This window comes from Lipotes vexillifer, unplaced genomic scaffold (assembly GCF_000442215.2).
Source record: "Lipotes vexillifer unplaced genomic scaffold, Lipotes_vexillifer_v1.1 scaffold627, whole genome shotgun sequence".
Taxonomy (NCBI): Eukaryota; Metazoa; Chordata; class Mammalia; order Artiodactyla; family Lipotidae; genus Lipotes; species Lipotes vexillifer.
In genome coordinates this window covers 1,117,142-1,132,011 of record NW_006787891.1, presented here as the reverse complement: position 1 = coordinate 1,132,011, position 14,870 = coordinate 1,117,142, and the positions used below count along the sequence as shown (strand labels likewise).

General features: G+C 33.8%; 2 protein-coding genes across 2 annotated transcripts in view; one reads left to right on the top strand and one right to left on the bottom strand.

Annotated features, from left to right (window-relative positions):
- DNAJC24 (DnaJ heat shock protein family (Hsp40) member C24) overlaps nt 1-4,743 on the top strand; it is a 60,632-nt gene extending 55,889 nt beyond the window's left edge. The window contains exons 3-4 of the mRNA XM_007460928.1: nt 832-900; nt 4,574-4,743. Of these exons, the coding sequence (XP_007460990.1) occupies nt 832-900; nt 4,574-4,704 (200 nt within the window). The 3' untranslated portion in view covers nt 4,705-4,743. The remainder of the gene's footprint in view (nt 1-831; nt 901-4,573) is intronic.
- Nucleotides 4,744-5,825: 1,082 nt separating this feature from the next.
- Nucleotides 5,826-14,870, bottom strand: part of IMMP1L (inner mitochondrial membrane peptidase subunit 1) — an 81,985-nt gene continuing 72,940 nt past the window's right edge. Inside the window, exons 6-7 of the mRNA XM_007460927.1 lie at nt 6,872-6,982; nt 5,826-5,993 (exon numbers count right to left, since the gene is read on the bottom strand). Coding sequence (XP_007460989.1) covers nt 5,925-5,993; nt 6,872-6,982 — 180 coding nt within the window. The 3' untranslated portion in view covers nt 5,826-5,924. The remainder of the gene's footprint in view (nt 5,994-6,871; nt 6,983-14,870) is intronic.

Sequence of the window (14,870 nt, the reverse complement as noted above, 5' to 3'; positions counted from 1 at the left end):
AGGGAAAAGTTTGGCCCAGGAAACAGCAGTGGAACATCAACACAGAAAGGTTGTGTTGCATGGCTATTAAAATATTTTAAAATAATTATTCCTTTAAGTTACCTATTACTCTGTTGTGAGCAATTAAAAATCAAATGACTAAAAGCCCCCTTAAATTTGGTTAGAGCCTTATTCTTTAAGGCACTTTTAGCCTGATCTCAGTTGATTGGAAGAACACCCTTGTATTAGTTTGCTCCGTCTGCCATAACAAAATGCCAGAGACTGGGTGGTTTAAACAACAGAAATTTATTTCTCACAGTGCTGGAGGCTGAAAAATCCAAGATTGAGGTGCAAGTTGATGAGGATCCTGGTCAGGTCTCTTTCTGGCTTGCAAAGGACCACTTTCTTGCTGTGTCTTCACACGTCATGTGAGTGGGGAGAGACCTCTCTCTTCGTCCTCTTGTAAGGCTATCAGTTCTATCAGATTAGGACCCCACTCTTATGACCTCATTTAACCTTAATTACTTTCTAAAAGGCTTATTTCCAAATACAGTATGTTGGGAGCTAGGGCTTCAACGTAAGAATTTGGGAGGGGGGACATAATTCAGTCCAGAGTGACCCTTCTAAAGTAGACAATTTGATATACATAAGGTTAAAAAGCTAGTAAAATATTATAACAGGTTCAAATATAGTTATTTTTTACCTGACTCCACACTATCTTTCTTAGTCACAAATATAGTAAGCTAAGTTTTTATATAATTAGAATTGTAGTGACCAGGCTGGACTTGCCTTCTTAGCATTCTTCATGGTTATGATTTAAGTATCAAAATTGTCTCATTCTGTATTTTACAGAAGATGATCTAAGAAATATGGGACCAGTAGATGCTCGAGTATATCTTGAAGAAATGTCTTGGAATGAAGGTTGGAATTATTTTTTTTCTCTTGATTACAATCAGGAAAAATATTAGGGACCTCCTATATAAGAAAAAACCTTCATAGGATGTTTGGAAATAACAGCTTGGCTTTCTATATATACGTGGGTGTTTTTGTTTGGAATCTTTTTGTTTCATTCAAACTTCAATTATTGATGTCCACTTATGTGACTCATTTCCAGTTATTTTTCTATCCTAATTAGATGTTAGGTACTTAAGATTTCATATGGTTTTCTTTTTTAAACTACTTTGATTTTTTGTTTACTCTCCATCTGTATAACAGGGAATATAAAGTCAAAGGAGATAATTTTTTCCATCCTATGTTGACACTTGAGATGAATTCCTATTAGAATATATGTTTTTGTTTCTTTATATGGAATGATAAATTGTCAGAGCAGGATTTTAATGTTATACATGTTACACTCTTCTTCTTGGAGCTTGATGTTTAACCTCCTTTTTTGATTGTGTCTTAAGTGGAAAAGAAAAATCTGTCACTCCCTTTTACCTACCATGAAGTCATATATCTTTTTCCCCTTTCCTATTAATAGAATTTAAAAACTTAAATCTAACTTAATTTTCCATTCTTCAGATTAGTTCTGTGAATTGCTCTGGTTAGGTTTTATTAAGTTCCTTTTTTTAAAATGAAAGCCATGAATACCACAATTCCATGTTTCTCTGGGCAAATGAAGAAATCTTACTGTTTTCTAGGATTTTTATATACTCTTAGTCCTATAACTTTATTATTCAGCCTGGGGTACAGATTCCCTGGGGGTTTATAAAAATTTATTAGTAAGTGTGGATAAGTAGAAGATAAACAGCCTGTCCTTTCTGAAACCAAGTTTACTAGAATATTTTTTAATGGCAAATTCTTAGCTTAGTGCTCTTAGGAAGTTGGGTCACAAAGCTATATTGACTTAGAAGGGGAATCATGTTTTTGCCTATGAGCCACTCTGCTCCTAAACTGCCAGATGAAATCCTGGAGTAGAAATTCTTATTTGCAGTGAATGATTGGAAAACTTGAGATTTTGTGTAACTGGGGCTCCCGGGGTTCATGATAGTTTCATCAGAGTAAACAGGAAGAGCTACTGCTGTGAAAATAGAATACACGAGTGACACTGATTTCACTGCTACTTTGTGAAGGGGATAGATTAGAACATGTCGTTTATCAGGGAGGCTTGCCCAACTAAATATTTTTTGAAAATACAGTATTGCCAGCTTATCAACCAGTATATGTGTGTGTGTGTCCATCTCTTATTGGACAAATTAGTTCTTGCTGTAGTTGATATGACTAATATGTTTTGTTTACTAATAATTCCTGATAATATTAAAACAGTGAAAACTGGTTTTTGTAATTTTGGCTTCTTTAGTAAAATTTTAAAAATATAATCAATTTAAGATTTTATTTTAAATTAAGACTGTGGATTAGTGTGGTTCAAGCATCTGTTCAGTCAGCAAATACATGGGCTTTTTGATAACAAGTGAAAATGCCAAGACATTGAAAGACATATACAACATGAAATCAAGAATTATCATAAATGTTATTGTCCTTGGTACTCCCTAAAGTAAACTTGACAGTGAAGACGATAAAGAAGCATCCCAGCTACAGCCAATGAATCAGTTATAAGCAGCTACAGTTAATCTTAAAAAGTATAGGATGTTCTTAGATACTTATTTAAATTAAGGGTTTTTTATCACTGTAAAGATAGAAATAGTCCTTATCCTTACGAGAGAAAATAGTGAGCAGCAGCTACATGAAGCTGTTATCTTTGCAGGAATGTTTAAAAACTGGTCATGTGAGTTTTGCAGTTGAATTTGCAATTTGGAATTGTTCTGTGCGATTGCAAAGAGCAGCCTTGGCAGATGAAAGTACATAAAAAGTGTGATCTACTGGACTAGCAAAAGCATTTGATGATTCCTTCATGGGCGTTTTCAGAATAACCTTGGAAGGTGAAGATCCAGAATAGGAGAAAAGTGGATGAAATCCTACATGATAAACATAGCCAAATTATCAGCTTCTGGGCCCAGGAACAGTAGGAAATGGTGCATTTTATTATGCTTAAAAGGCATACCTGAAGAACTATTGAGAGACTGAAGTTAGCCATTCCCCTTACAGTTAGTCTGTTATACAGCTTGGTTCTTTTGTCTTCATTCAGTGTATTTAAAATTATGATTTCTGTGAAGATATCACTTTAAGTGATAGTAGAATAATTTAAGAAGAAATTTAAAAAGATGTGAGTTTTAGTGAGCATTAACATTTGGAGTCATCTATGACAAAACTCCACAGTAGCCCATGGTGGCCTCTGCATCATTTACCAAGCACATGTCACCTCAGATTGTTTCTCAGTGTTCACTGAGGTGGTGAAAAAACAAGAGGGAGATTTAGCTCAAGAAAACCAATGGTTAGAATATGTATTTTTAGACAATTTAATAATAAAATAGTTCACTTAGAAAGCATGCTCTATTACACATATATGTTGGCTCAGATAGGGAAGATGTTAGTGTTTTAAAATTCAAGATTAAATTATTTTCTTTATAGGGAAAAAAGACATTGTGGTGACAAATGAAAAGCAGGATTGTGAATTAATGTTTTCCTTACTGATAAAACAAACATGTAAAGCTGGCTTATTTAATTGCTTGTTTTTCCAAGACCAAAGCTGATTAGAGAACAAATCCAAGGCAGTTGAATATTTTTTCTTTTTCTTTTCTTTTCTCTTCTTTTCATGGCATATGGTGAGATCTAAGTGTTAAAAAATGAAGTTTGAGAATTGAATGAAGATATTTGATTGTAAGAAATCATATCTTTAGAGATTTAGTTCATTCATCTCTAATTTTTTTTATGACAGTAGTAAAATAATGAGATCAGTAATTACTTTCCTTTGACAGTCACTCCTCAGTGACAGTAAAATGGAATAACCAGTGGATCAGAGATTCTTTCAGCTAAAAGACAAAGTATTTCAACTTCCTAGGAAGATGAAACTTATAAAATTTCCCCCATTCGTAGGCAGAACATTGCACCATATTGCCTCCTTTGGGCATCTCACTTCAGTGATTGTCCTTTTGGTTCCTAAATCATTTGTAAACACCAAACAAACAGGTACACACACATAGCCCTCACAGAAAGGACACCATAGTATATGTCTACACATTTAAGTCAGGATTCTTGAAATAGTGTGATACCAGAACAGACAGGATTCAAATGCTGAACCTGATAAACAGTCAAGTCAGCAGTTTTCTCTGAAAGGATATACTGCTGGCAAAGGCATGCTCCTTAACAATAAGATAGGTAGGGCTGTTTCTCTTCTTCCTTCACAGTAATATTTTAGACAACCACATTGTTCAGAAGAATGTAAAATTTACATGAATCTTAAGAAAACAGAAGACTTCAAATAAATTTCATTGGTCACTTCTGAGCATCTGCTCTCCCCTACAGGATCTTTGGTCTATTGTTTCATACCCTCAGTACATTTCCTCCACAGATAAAGATTTTTTAGTAGATAATTTTTAGAAACACTGCCCCTATACGAGAAATTTTTTCAAGTTCTCATTTAAATATATTTTATATTGACTGATCTTTTTTCTTTTGCAGTTTCTGTGGAATAGCTGCATATTTTTAAAAGGTATTAACAAAGCAGTTACATGTAAGCATTTTGCTTTCTTTGCAGATGATCATTCTTTTTCTCGGAGTTGTCGATGTGGTGGAAAATACAGTGTTTCCGAGGATGAAGCTGAAGAAGTGACGCTGATTTCTTGTGATATGTGTTCACTAGTTATAGAACTCCTTCATTATCGCTGAGATTGTTCACTAAGTGGAATTCTTTAGTGTATTCAGACACAGGGAGGAAAATCTACTCCACCTTTGTCCATTCAAGCAAATGTATAAAGCTGATTAAAAAAAAAGATTCTTTTTTGTCAGCTCTGTTATTTGCAGAGAAAATATAAGACTGTCGAAGTCCACCTAGATTAACAGAAAATTAATTTCATTATTCATATGTATTTACATTTTATATTTACAGATCGCTAAGAAAGGGGGCTTGAATTAAAAATTATATTTAGTGAATTCCCATCTGAGAAGTTTATTATTGGTGCATTTTCTCCTTGGTACAAAATATAAGAATTTTCCTTTCTTCATATAAGTGTATCATCTTTTAATGGGTCACAGTATCATATTCCTTTATAGTTGTTAAGTTTTTGAAGTAACATATTTCTAGCTGCTAAAGTTATAGGCCTTTTGTACAACTATTTCAAATCTCAGGTCATTAGAATTAAGTTAGAATCTTTGTGAATAACATGTGAGCCTAGCTCTCCCATGATGAAGGCTGGATATGGATATTCATGAGTTATTTCAAAGTTAATAAAGTGAAATGGCAACCAGAGAAAGGAGAGCCTTGGAGTCAGAAACCCGTGGCCACTGCATTGCTGGTATGATGAAGTGGACTTTTTAAATGTGTTATTATTGATTATAGTAAAGCTTTTATTTTTCTATATATTTAATATTCTATGGACCGTATGAGTCAGAACTCATTTAAAAAATTTTAAGGAATCCTTTATGGGATCACTGAAACATTCTTCCTTAATTTCAAATGAGTAAGCCAAGCGTGCGACTTAGCAGCTTTTTATTAGGTCAAACTCTTGGTTTATTGTTGGTTTGGACTTACAAGACTAGTTAGTACTCTGCCTTGTAAATGTAGCTAAAGTGTGAGGCATGTTCAAGAGGAGTAAATTACTTTCCTTATACCTATACAACCAAGAATTTGAAAGTGAGGTTGTTCCAGGTTTTCCCTAAAAATATTTTCATATCAAAATTTAGATGACTTATTTTGGATTACACTTTTATCCATATATTATGAACAAATATAGCTTGCAAGAGTGTGTGTTGCTTATTCTTTACATTTAATAATTAAAAATAACTAAAACTGAATAGCAAATAGTTTATTAGTAAGTACATGGTTTCAGTGACAATAATAAATTCACTTTAGCAGAAGACAATAATCAAATCAAAAGAATAAATGCTTGCTAATCATCAGAAAATCTGTGGCCATTAGGCCTGTCACGTAGAAATCCAAAATCACTCAGAGGCCAAATCTGTAAAATCAAAATGTGATTGAAGACAATTAGTAAAGTGATATTATAGCATCATCATATTCCCTTCTTTTTTTCATTTATCCCTTTCTCTATGCCGTATAATTAAATACTTTCTCCTTATTCTTCAATCAAGAACAAATTTTCGACTTCAAAATAAGACTGTAGAAAGTAAACCTGTATGTGTATGTATTTAACCTCTAACGTTTGGAACATTCAAACATTAAACTAGAAAATAATATGTGTGTAGTGTGTATATGTTTGTTTTTTCTTTCACTATCGTCAGAGTTAACTGTAAACCTAAGTACTTGAATATAACATCTGCTTAAGTGTAAAAAATCCTGTAAATTATCCAACAGCCCCAAATACTCATATCTGTTTTTCTCCTGACTGCTTGTGGCAAAAAGGAAAAGCCAGTGAAAACAATAATCTTTACTATTACATTTACTACAACCATGATAAGTGCATTACTCACTATACTTAACTGGGATATCCCTGCATTCCAGCTAGTTGCTAGATTGCTCTTCTGCAAATGCATATTATTATATGCCCTGGGTATGAATATGGTTGGAAAAGTTGTATGAGAGAAAATTAAATTTTTGGAGAGTCAAATTAAAAGCTTCTTATGCTACAACTAATCTGAACTTTATTTTCAAACAAAAATTATTCTCAATTACCTGTCATAATGGGGGAGTGGTAATGTTTATAGCTATGAAGGCCAACATGTTCATAAAGTGTAGTAGTCATTGCAACAGTTTTACGTCCACTGACAGCCTAAAGATTTCAGTTCTTCTGAAAGAAACTTTTTTTTTTTTTTTGGTTTTGGTTTTTTTCCCAGCTCAGAGAAGAAAGCTTGCATTTTAAGCAGAAAACAGTAGTACCTTAAAGAAGATACGTCCTCTTATTAGTCCATATGGAACAGGTCCATAGTACCTGGAATCTGTAGAATTCTGTAGATTATCACCTTCTAACCACACATGACCTGTTGGCACCTAGAATTATAGCAGAAAGCAGCCCCTTTAAAAAAGAAAAACAAATCTGGGTACTATAAATAAAAAATCATGTCTTTTGGAGGTAGGGAGAAATGTCCTAAAGTTCTCTTTTATAAAATACATTCAAACCCTATAATTTGCATTTTTGCTGTTATTTCTTGCATAATAAAATAACTTTTACTAAATGTTAATAAGTAGTATTAATATTTCAACTTTTAAAAAGACCTATCTTTTTTGCCATATGGTTCCCAAACAATTTGTTATGCAAACCCCAAACTGAGGTTATAAGAGATCAAAACAGTGTGACAGGGTCATTAATTTAATAGACTTCAAAAGAGGTCATTAGGATGCTGACTGAAAATGTGCCCTCCTGTCTCAATAACAGCATAAGCAGGGCAGCCACTCACTCAGCAACATCCTGGGGCCAATACCAAGGCCAGACCTATTAGAATGCTCATGATGAACTAAATGGTAATTGATTGTGACATCAATTACAAATAATCTCATCATTTTATTGGAGTGGGCTTGTCAGAATTCTAATTAAGATCCTTGTTCTGCCTTTATACAGGCCATATCTTCAATGCATTATACTTCAATAATGACCATCAAGAACTAGAAGGACCTATTATAAAATCATCAGTTGTAAAATTAATGATGGTGACCTTCTACTAAATGAAAAGATCCCGTCTTCTCTATGTCCTGTGTATTAACTGGGATATAACATAAATTTAAATTTTTATTCAGTGACAATCATAAGTATATTTAGAACAGAACACATTACTTACAAAAATGCCCACTGTGATATGCGATATTTGCCCGTTAGTACCTGTTCAATATAAACTTTAAAAATTACTCTTCAGTAACAATCTTCAAAATTGCATTTTAAAGTTTCTTTTTTATAGGTTTTGTTACCCAAGAAAGTTGAATTATTGACCAGACCAAAATGATCTATGGAAAGGAATTAATTTTCACTATTCTTTTGACTGATTATTACTTGGCAACCTTATGTGAAGAAAAATATTCATATTAGGTTTAATAAGAAATGACCAGTTTTTTAAAATGTCACAAAATTTTTAAAAACGACTACCTTTCAGAGCAGTTTTAGGTTCACAGCACAGCTGAGAGGAAGGTACAGAGATCTCCCATATACCTCCTGCCCCCACTCATGCACGGCCTCCCCATTACATCCCCACTAGAGTGGCATGTCTGTTACACTGACATCATCACCACCCGAAGTCCCATGGTTTACCTTAGGGTTCACTCTTGGTGGTGTACATTCTATGAATTTGAACAAATGTATGACATGTATCCACATCACAGCACCATACACAGTATTTTCACTGCCCCCCAAATCCTCTGTGATCTGCCTATTCATTCCCCCCTCCCATCACCCCTGAATTACCTTTTGGAAAAATAAATTTATACAAGCATGTAAAATTCGAATTACACTTTATTTAGAGATTACATAATTTTGGAATATATAATTTTGGAATGTCTTATGTAGAAATATTAGCCAAAAATGAATCAAGTTACTTATTTTCATTTAGATACACTTAAATGTTAAATCTATTTGTAGAGAAAGGATAAAATTTTTTGAAAGAATATCAGATATTGTAAGATCATTAACTTCTAATAGTGGAACTAGTCGTAGGTTCTAGGGCTAATAGCAAGGTTCATTCCTACCTATATATATAATAAGTAGATTTATATGTAGTGAAGCATAAGGCTGCTCAAATAGGAAAATGAGTACATCTCAGGTTACAGATGAAAAGAAGAACAAAATAGTATATTTGGAAAAGCTAAGATAAGTCATTAAATATATTCTGAAGTACTGCCTTGGGAGAAACTACAACGTGAACATCTTGGGTGTCTAAATTTCCATAGTTCCTCCTTAATATGTGTTTGTTCCTGAGTTCTAAAAATAGGTAACATATACGAATAGTTAAATACAACTATAAAGTTAGGGACACCAATAAAAGCAAAGGAGAACAAAAATCAAAAAACGAATAAAGATACTAACAATCCAGGAAGATCTTTTTTTGCCCGTCCGATTGATCCAATATACATTTCCTTTCTCTATGAAGCTTTTCCCAGTGTTGCCTGCACATACCAAATACTCTAGATTGTTTAAAACACTTGAAGTCTGCCCTACATGGGGCTCTGGAACATAACATCCTCTTACATGCTTGGCTTTTGTGTATGTCTATTATTTTATGACTGAAAAAGCTAACAGACAATAATTGTGTCATGATCTTAAATCTTTACACCACCTAAACCAATGCTGGAACTCAAATATTTGTTGGTGATTAGTATTAGTTAAGTAGAAATTCTTGTAAAGCACAACCACTTTTGTGGCAGTTATGACCTAAGTTTCTTCCAAATTTAGATAAATACAGTGATGTATTATCTCTGGTATAGTAAAGTTAAACAAGAACAGAAAGGAATCTGCTAAGAGAGACCGAGAACATACCAGCAGAAACCTTTGGAGGAGTGTGACCCAGGCTGTTCACACCTAGTCCTTGACTGCAAGGGGTGGAACAAAAGGGAGGAATAGTAACACAAACTAGTGTTTATACATACTTTTCTGGTCATTTTAATTTAAACAAACACACACATTTGATCCTTAAAACAACCTGTGAAGTACAGTTACTGACATTTAACAGAAGTAGGTTCAAATATGGAACCTGCTACCTCTTACTTACCCGAAGCCCATATATGCTAATACCCATGCATCCATTCATAGCAAAGGAATAACCTTTACATCTTAAGACTTCAATGTTTGATATAAAGTACAGACACAAGGAAACAACCTCATCACTGATGGTACCTTTAATAAGAGCTTCTCTATAAATGGGAAAACCTCTGAGTGTGAGTCTTAAAATCAAAGCAGTCACCTTTGCTGATCTACCTCTCTGTCACTTATTTTCCCAGTAAAACATTGTTTGCAGTTACTCCACTTTTGAAACACATACTTATTTTTGGTATGGGGTAAGGGTGTACACTTTAAAATCAATTTTAGAGGTATACGTTACAGTAAAATGTGCTCGTTTTGTTTCAACACTAGTTTTGAAAAATGTGCATTCCTGTGTAACCACCAACCACAATCAAGATGTAGAACATTACTACTATGCCCAAAAGTTCCCTCCTTTTCCAGTCCACCTCCCACCCCTACACCTCGTCCCAGGCAACTAGTGATCTGTTTCCTGTTTACTAGTTTTACTAAAGTTCATATAAGTGAGATTGCACAGTACATAGTATTTTGTGTCAGGCTTTTGTTCAGCAGTTTTTAAACGATTAATACATGTTGTATATATCAGTCATTCATTGCTTTTTACTGCTGAGTATATATCCCATTGTAAATCACAATTTCTTTCCATGAACCTGTTGATGGATATTTGTGTTGTCTGCAATTTTGGGCTGTTACAAATAATGCACTATGAACGTTCATGTATAAATCTGTTTCTTTTCAGTAAATATGTAGGGGTAGAATTTCTGGGTCTTAAGTGTACGCTTAATCTTAAACTTTTCCAAAGTAATTATACCATTTTACACTCCCAACAGCAATGTATGCGTGTTTCTGTTGCTTCACAACCTTGGTATTTTCAATTAAAAAAATTTTTGCCATTCTAGTAGGCTATTGGTGTCACATTGTGGTTTTCATTTGCATTTCTCTGGTAAGTATTTTTTCTTGTACCTATTAGTGTATCTTTTGTGAAATGTCTATTAAAATATTTTGCCCATTTTTAAAATGGATTATTCTTATTCATTTTAAGAGCCCTTTATGTAACCTGAGTACAGGTCCTTCGACAGGTATTGCAAATACTTCTTCCCAGTCTGGGATCTTTTCTTTTGCAATTTTTAATCTGCTGTAAAGACGATATAATATATTTTTAGGCTCCAGAAATTTCACTTGGTTCTTTTTTATATTTACCATTTCTCCCTCATTATGTTCATCCTCTAGATCCTTGAAAATATTTATAATTGGTGTTTTAGAGCACATGACTGTTAATTCCATTATGTCTCATTTCTGGATCTATTTTTCCTCTAGTTGTGGGTTACATTCTCCTACTTCTTCACATATCTAATAATTTGTTATTCAGCTGAACATTCATTTGTTGAATGGATTTTGTTCTCTTTTTAGAGAGCGTTGAATGTTGAGGTCTGTTTGCTTTTCGGAAGGTGGTTAAGTTAGCTGTGGAACAGCTTATTCCTGTCAAGCCTTGTTTTTAAGCGTTGGGTCTCTCTCACACTGTAAGGGCTAGTCTAGCCCACTCCTAAGGCATGATATTCCAGGGTCTCTACGGAATGCTCTAGATATTTAATGAGATCTGTCCACTGTGGCTGGTCAGAACTCAAATGACTCAGCCCTGTGTGAGCTCTGGGAATTGCTTGGCTGCTGCCAATAGCTGTTTGGTGCTCAGTCTCTAAATTTCACCATAAGCAAGCACAGTTTAGTGTTCAGCCCCAAAACCAAGAGAATACTCTACGTAGATTTCTGGAGATCATTCTGTAGCTCTTTTCTCCCTGGTGGTTTGATGCATAAATTCCAACCACTTGAACTTCCCTATACCCTAATCTCTGTCTCTTCAACTCAGCAAGACCACTGTCCTTTGTTTGAATTTTCCTCCTCGCTCCTTCTGAAAACTGCTTTAAGGCAGAAGTTAGGCAAAGTGTAAGGCTTGCCTTGTTTCCCTGCTCTCAGGAATCCGTCTTGTACTGCCTGCTGCGCATTGTCTGAAAACTGTTTCACATAGTTTGTCCAGTTTTCTAGTTCTTTATGGCAGGAGGGCAAGTTCAGCCGCAGTTACTCCATAATTGCCAGATGTTCAAAGTATCTAATATTTAAAGTCTTATTTTTTAGCATACCTCATAACAATATGAAGAAAATCCTTTTGGTGAGAACTAAAGTTCTTGATGTAAGTAAAGTGTGCCTTTGGCATCTCTGCCTTGCATCCCCTTCAGTGGCATGCCGTGTGTGTCCTCATTTTACCCTTTCCCTATCAAAATCTCTAGAAAAGATTCGCCAAACTCTGCATGCAATTATGTATAAGCAGATAAGTTCAGTATGGTATTGCTTGTATCTCAAAATTGGCAACAGTATAAATATTCGTCAGCAGGCAGATGTTAAACAGAGTTTATTTACAGAATAGTAGACAGCTAATAGACTGACATGAATACAGTCAGTGAAAAAAATAAGTTACAGGGCTTACTTAGGTATAATTACTTTTTTAAAAAAACACAAAATCTTGTTTTATGTATTTCAAAATTTACATTTTTGTGACCAGTATGTATTAAATAATTTTAAAATATATATATGCACATACACATACATGTGTGTCTTAATATGACTAGCCCTTTTAGTAGTACTTGTACTTTTTAAAAATGGAACATTGTCCATCACAATGCAGGTTAGGAACAGCTTTATTGAATTAAAAAAAAATTTTTTTTTTGTCTGTGGTAATGTGGTAAGAGAGTGACCTAACTTCCAATCCGTATAGCAGGCTCTGCTTCTTTGTACAGTACAAGTAAATGACTGCAATTACAGTACTGTCACCAGACCTCTGGATAACTAAAATATTAGTCTAGCTAAGAACTCATTTATTTAAATAAATATAAAGTATAACACATTTTTGGTATGGGTCCAAAACTTAAAACCTGATCTTTCTGGTCAGGTGAGTGGAGTAAAGCAAGGAACAAACAAAAATTTCCTTTCTAACTCAAAACACAGTTATTGTCTGTTGGATTAACCTACTGGTTATCACTAAATTCAAAATTCAAACCAGATAAAACAATTCTATAGCAATATTATAATAAAATAGATTAAATATATTTTTTAAATGTATTTTTAAAAAGCTGTTATAACTTTCCAATTAAAGTAGAAAAGAACTCAAAGAAACACTTAAAAAAATTATAATAAATGCTTTGCAAATGCCCCAAAATGGAAATCCTAATTCCATGTCTTTGTTCATTACTTCTCATAACCAAAACTTTTAAAAAGAGTTAATTACTTTTCATCTTTGTATTTTTGGAAATACGCCATGCCAACTTGAATGAAGGCATGAGACTGAATAAGAATGTATGAATATATGTTTACAATGAATGCCACCTAGAAATGTTTACTTTTGCTCAAATCTGAATTTTCCCAGGGTCTCAGATATAACTAGCTTTAGGAATAACTTTTAAAGCATTAAAAGAACCCTTAAATCATTCTTGGTTTTTCCTTTCTACGTCAGAGGTTTACTTCCTGAGCTATGATAAAACCTAATCTCAGGGCAGGACAAAAGAATCAAGCCTCTAGTTCTCAGCCATACTTGCTGAAGCCTAGTTAAGTGCCTCCTTTATAGTACAAGCAACAAACGTAATTGCCTCATGGCCTGCGGGTGTCCATTTAACAAAAGCAGCTTTTGGGAACCAACCCACAGGTGTTACCTTTCTTGATTCAAGTGAAATCTGATGAAAGAGTCCACAATATCAAATAACACATTTACTAAACTGTAATCAAACTCACTTATTTGATTAAGCAAAGATTATCTAATTAAGAAAAAGTTCTGACTGAAGAGTAAGATTTGTATGTTTGACCTTTCAAAAGTTTCAAAAAACAGAAAATCCTAATAACAGACATTTTTAACTAACTCTTTGTTTGCCAGATATTTTAAAATGTATAAGCAGCAAAGGCAGGGTATGCACTGGCCCTATTATTGCTCATGCCTCCTTAATGGTTCTTCTAAAATGACTGACTGTAAAGGAAATAATAATTATTAAAGAAACAAACAAAAATCATAAAGGTAATAGGAGAGGGCAAAGTTTTTGGAATCCTTTTCTGACATGATCATTTTTTCCTTTTCCTGAAGTATATAGGAAAAGGAGAGGCATACACATCTTAGGAAAGCAATCAGATAAAGACTTGGGTTTTTTTGTTTTGTTTTTTGTGGTTTTTTTTTTTTTTTGGCAAAAGCAAACGGAAGTGGTATATCAACAACACTGTAAAGTATTTCATTTTCCACATGTATTTTAAAGATTTTGTTTTGTGTCTCACAGAATGATGAATGTAAAATATAAAATGCATAATTTCCCTGCCCAGGAAAAAAGTCCATATGATGAATGTACATTCATAACATGCCATTTTAGTTTAACAATACCCAAATAATTGTTATTTATGTTACTATCTTTCAGGTAAGCAGAATCGAGTCAAATTAGTATACCATTATGTGGTTAATGCATATTCTGCTTAATCATAGCTTATATAACCAAAACATAGTCATGGTAAGATGCTATGCACACAAACTACTGGAGAGAATACTTGCAAAATGAGATCATTTATTAATTATATAGTTCTAAAAGAACTTCATAAAGCCCAGTGTTTGTATGACTCCTGCAATGGCAGTAAATAATTGTTGGAGTTTATCTTCCTATACACACCAACAAAACTATAAAGACGTATATGTCAAAAAGTGAAGCATTAAATCCCCTGAGAGAAAATCATGTAGAAAGGTTTTTAAGAACACAAAGCTGAGAAAACATTATTAATCTTTAATTTTGTAAAATGGGGCTGTCTCAAGCGTCAGTTATGGGTACCTTTGAAAGCAAAACTCAAGGAACAGTCTCACTAATACTCTATTTTTACTGACATTCTCCTTGCCAGAACTTTTTGCCCACATTTGTCTCTCTGAGTAGAATATCTGGAGTCATAAGGGAGATGCTCCCAAAGGCTAGATGCATGACAAAGGGATTAACATTTATAAGGACCAGGCAAGGAACAGTTAACACACTGATTATTTCAGTAGATACTATCTCTATACAGTCCTGCTGCTTTTTCTTCCCATTTAAATTCTGACTTATTACTAACCTATCCCACATCATTCCCAGGGACTGTTATTGCCTTTCCCTA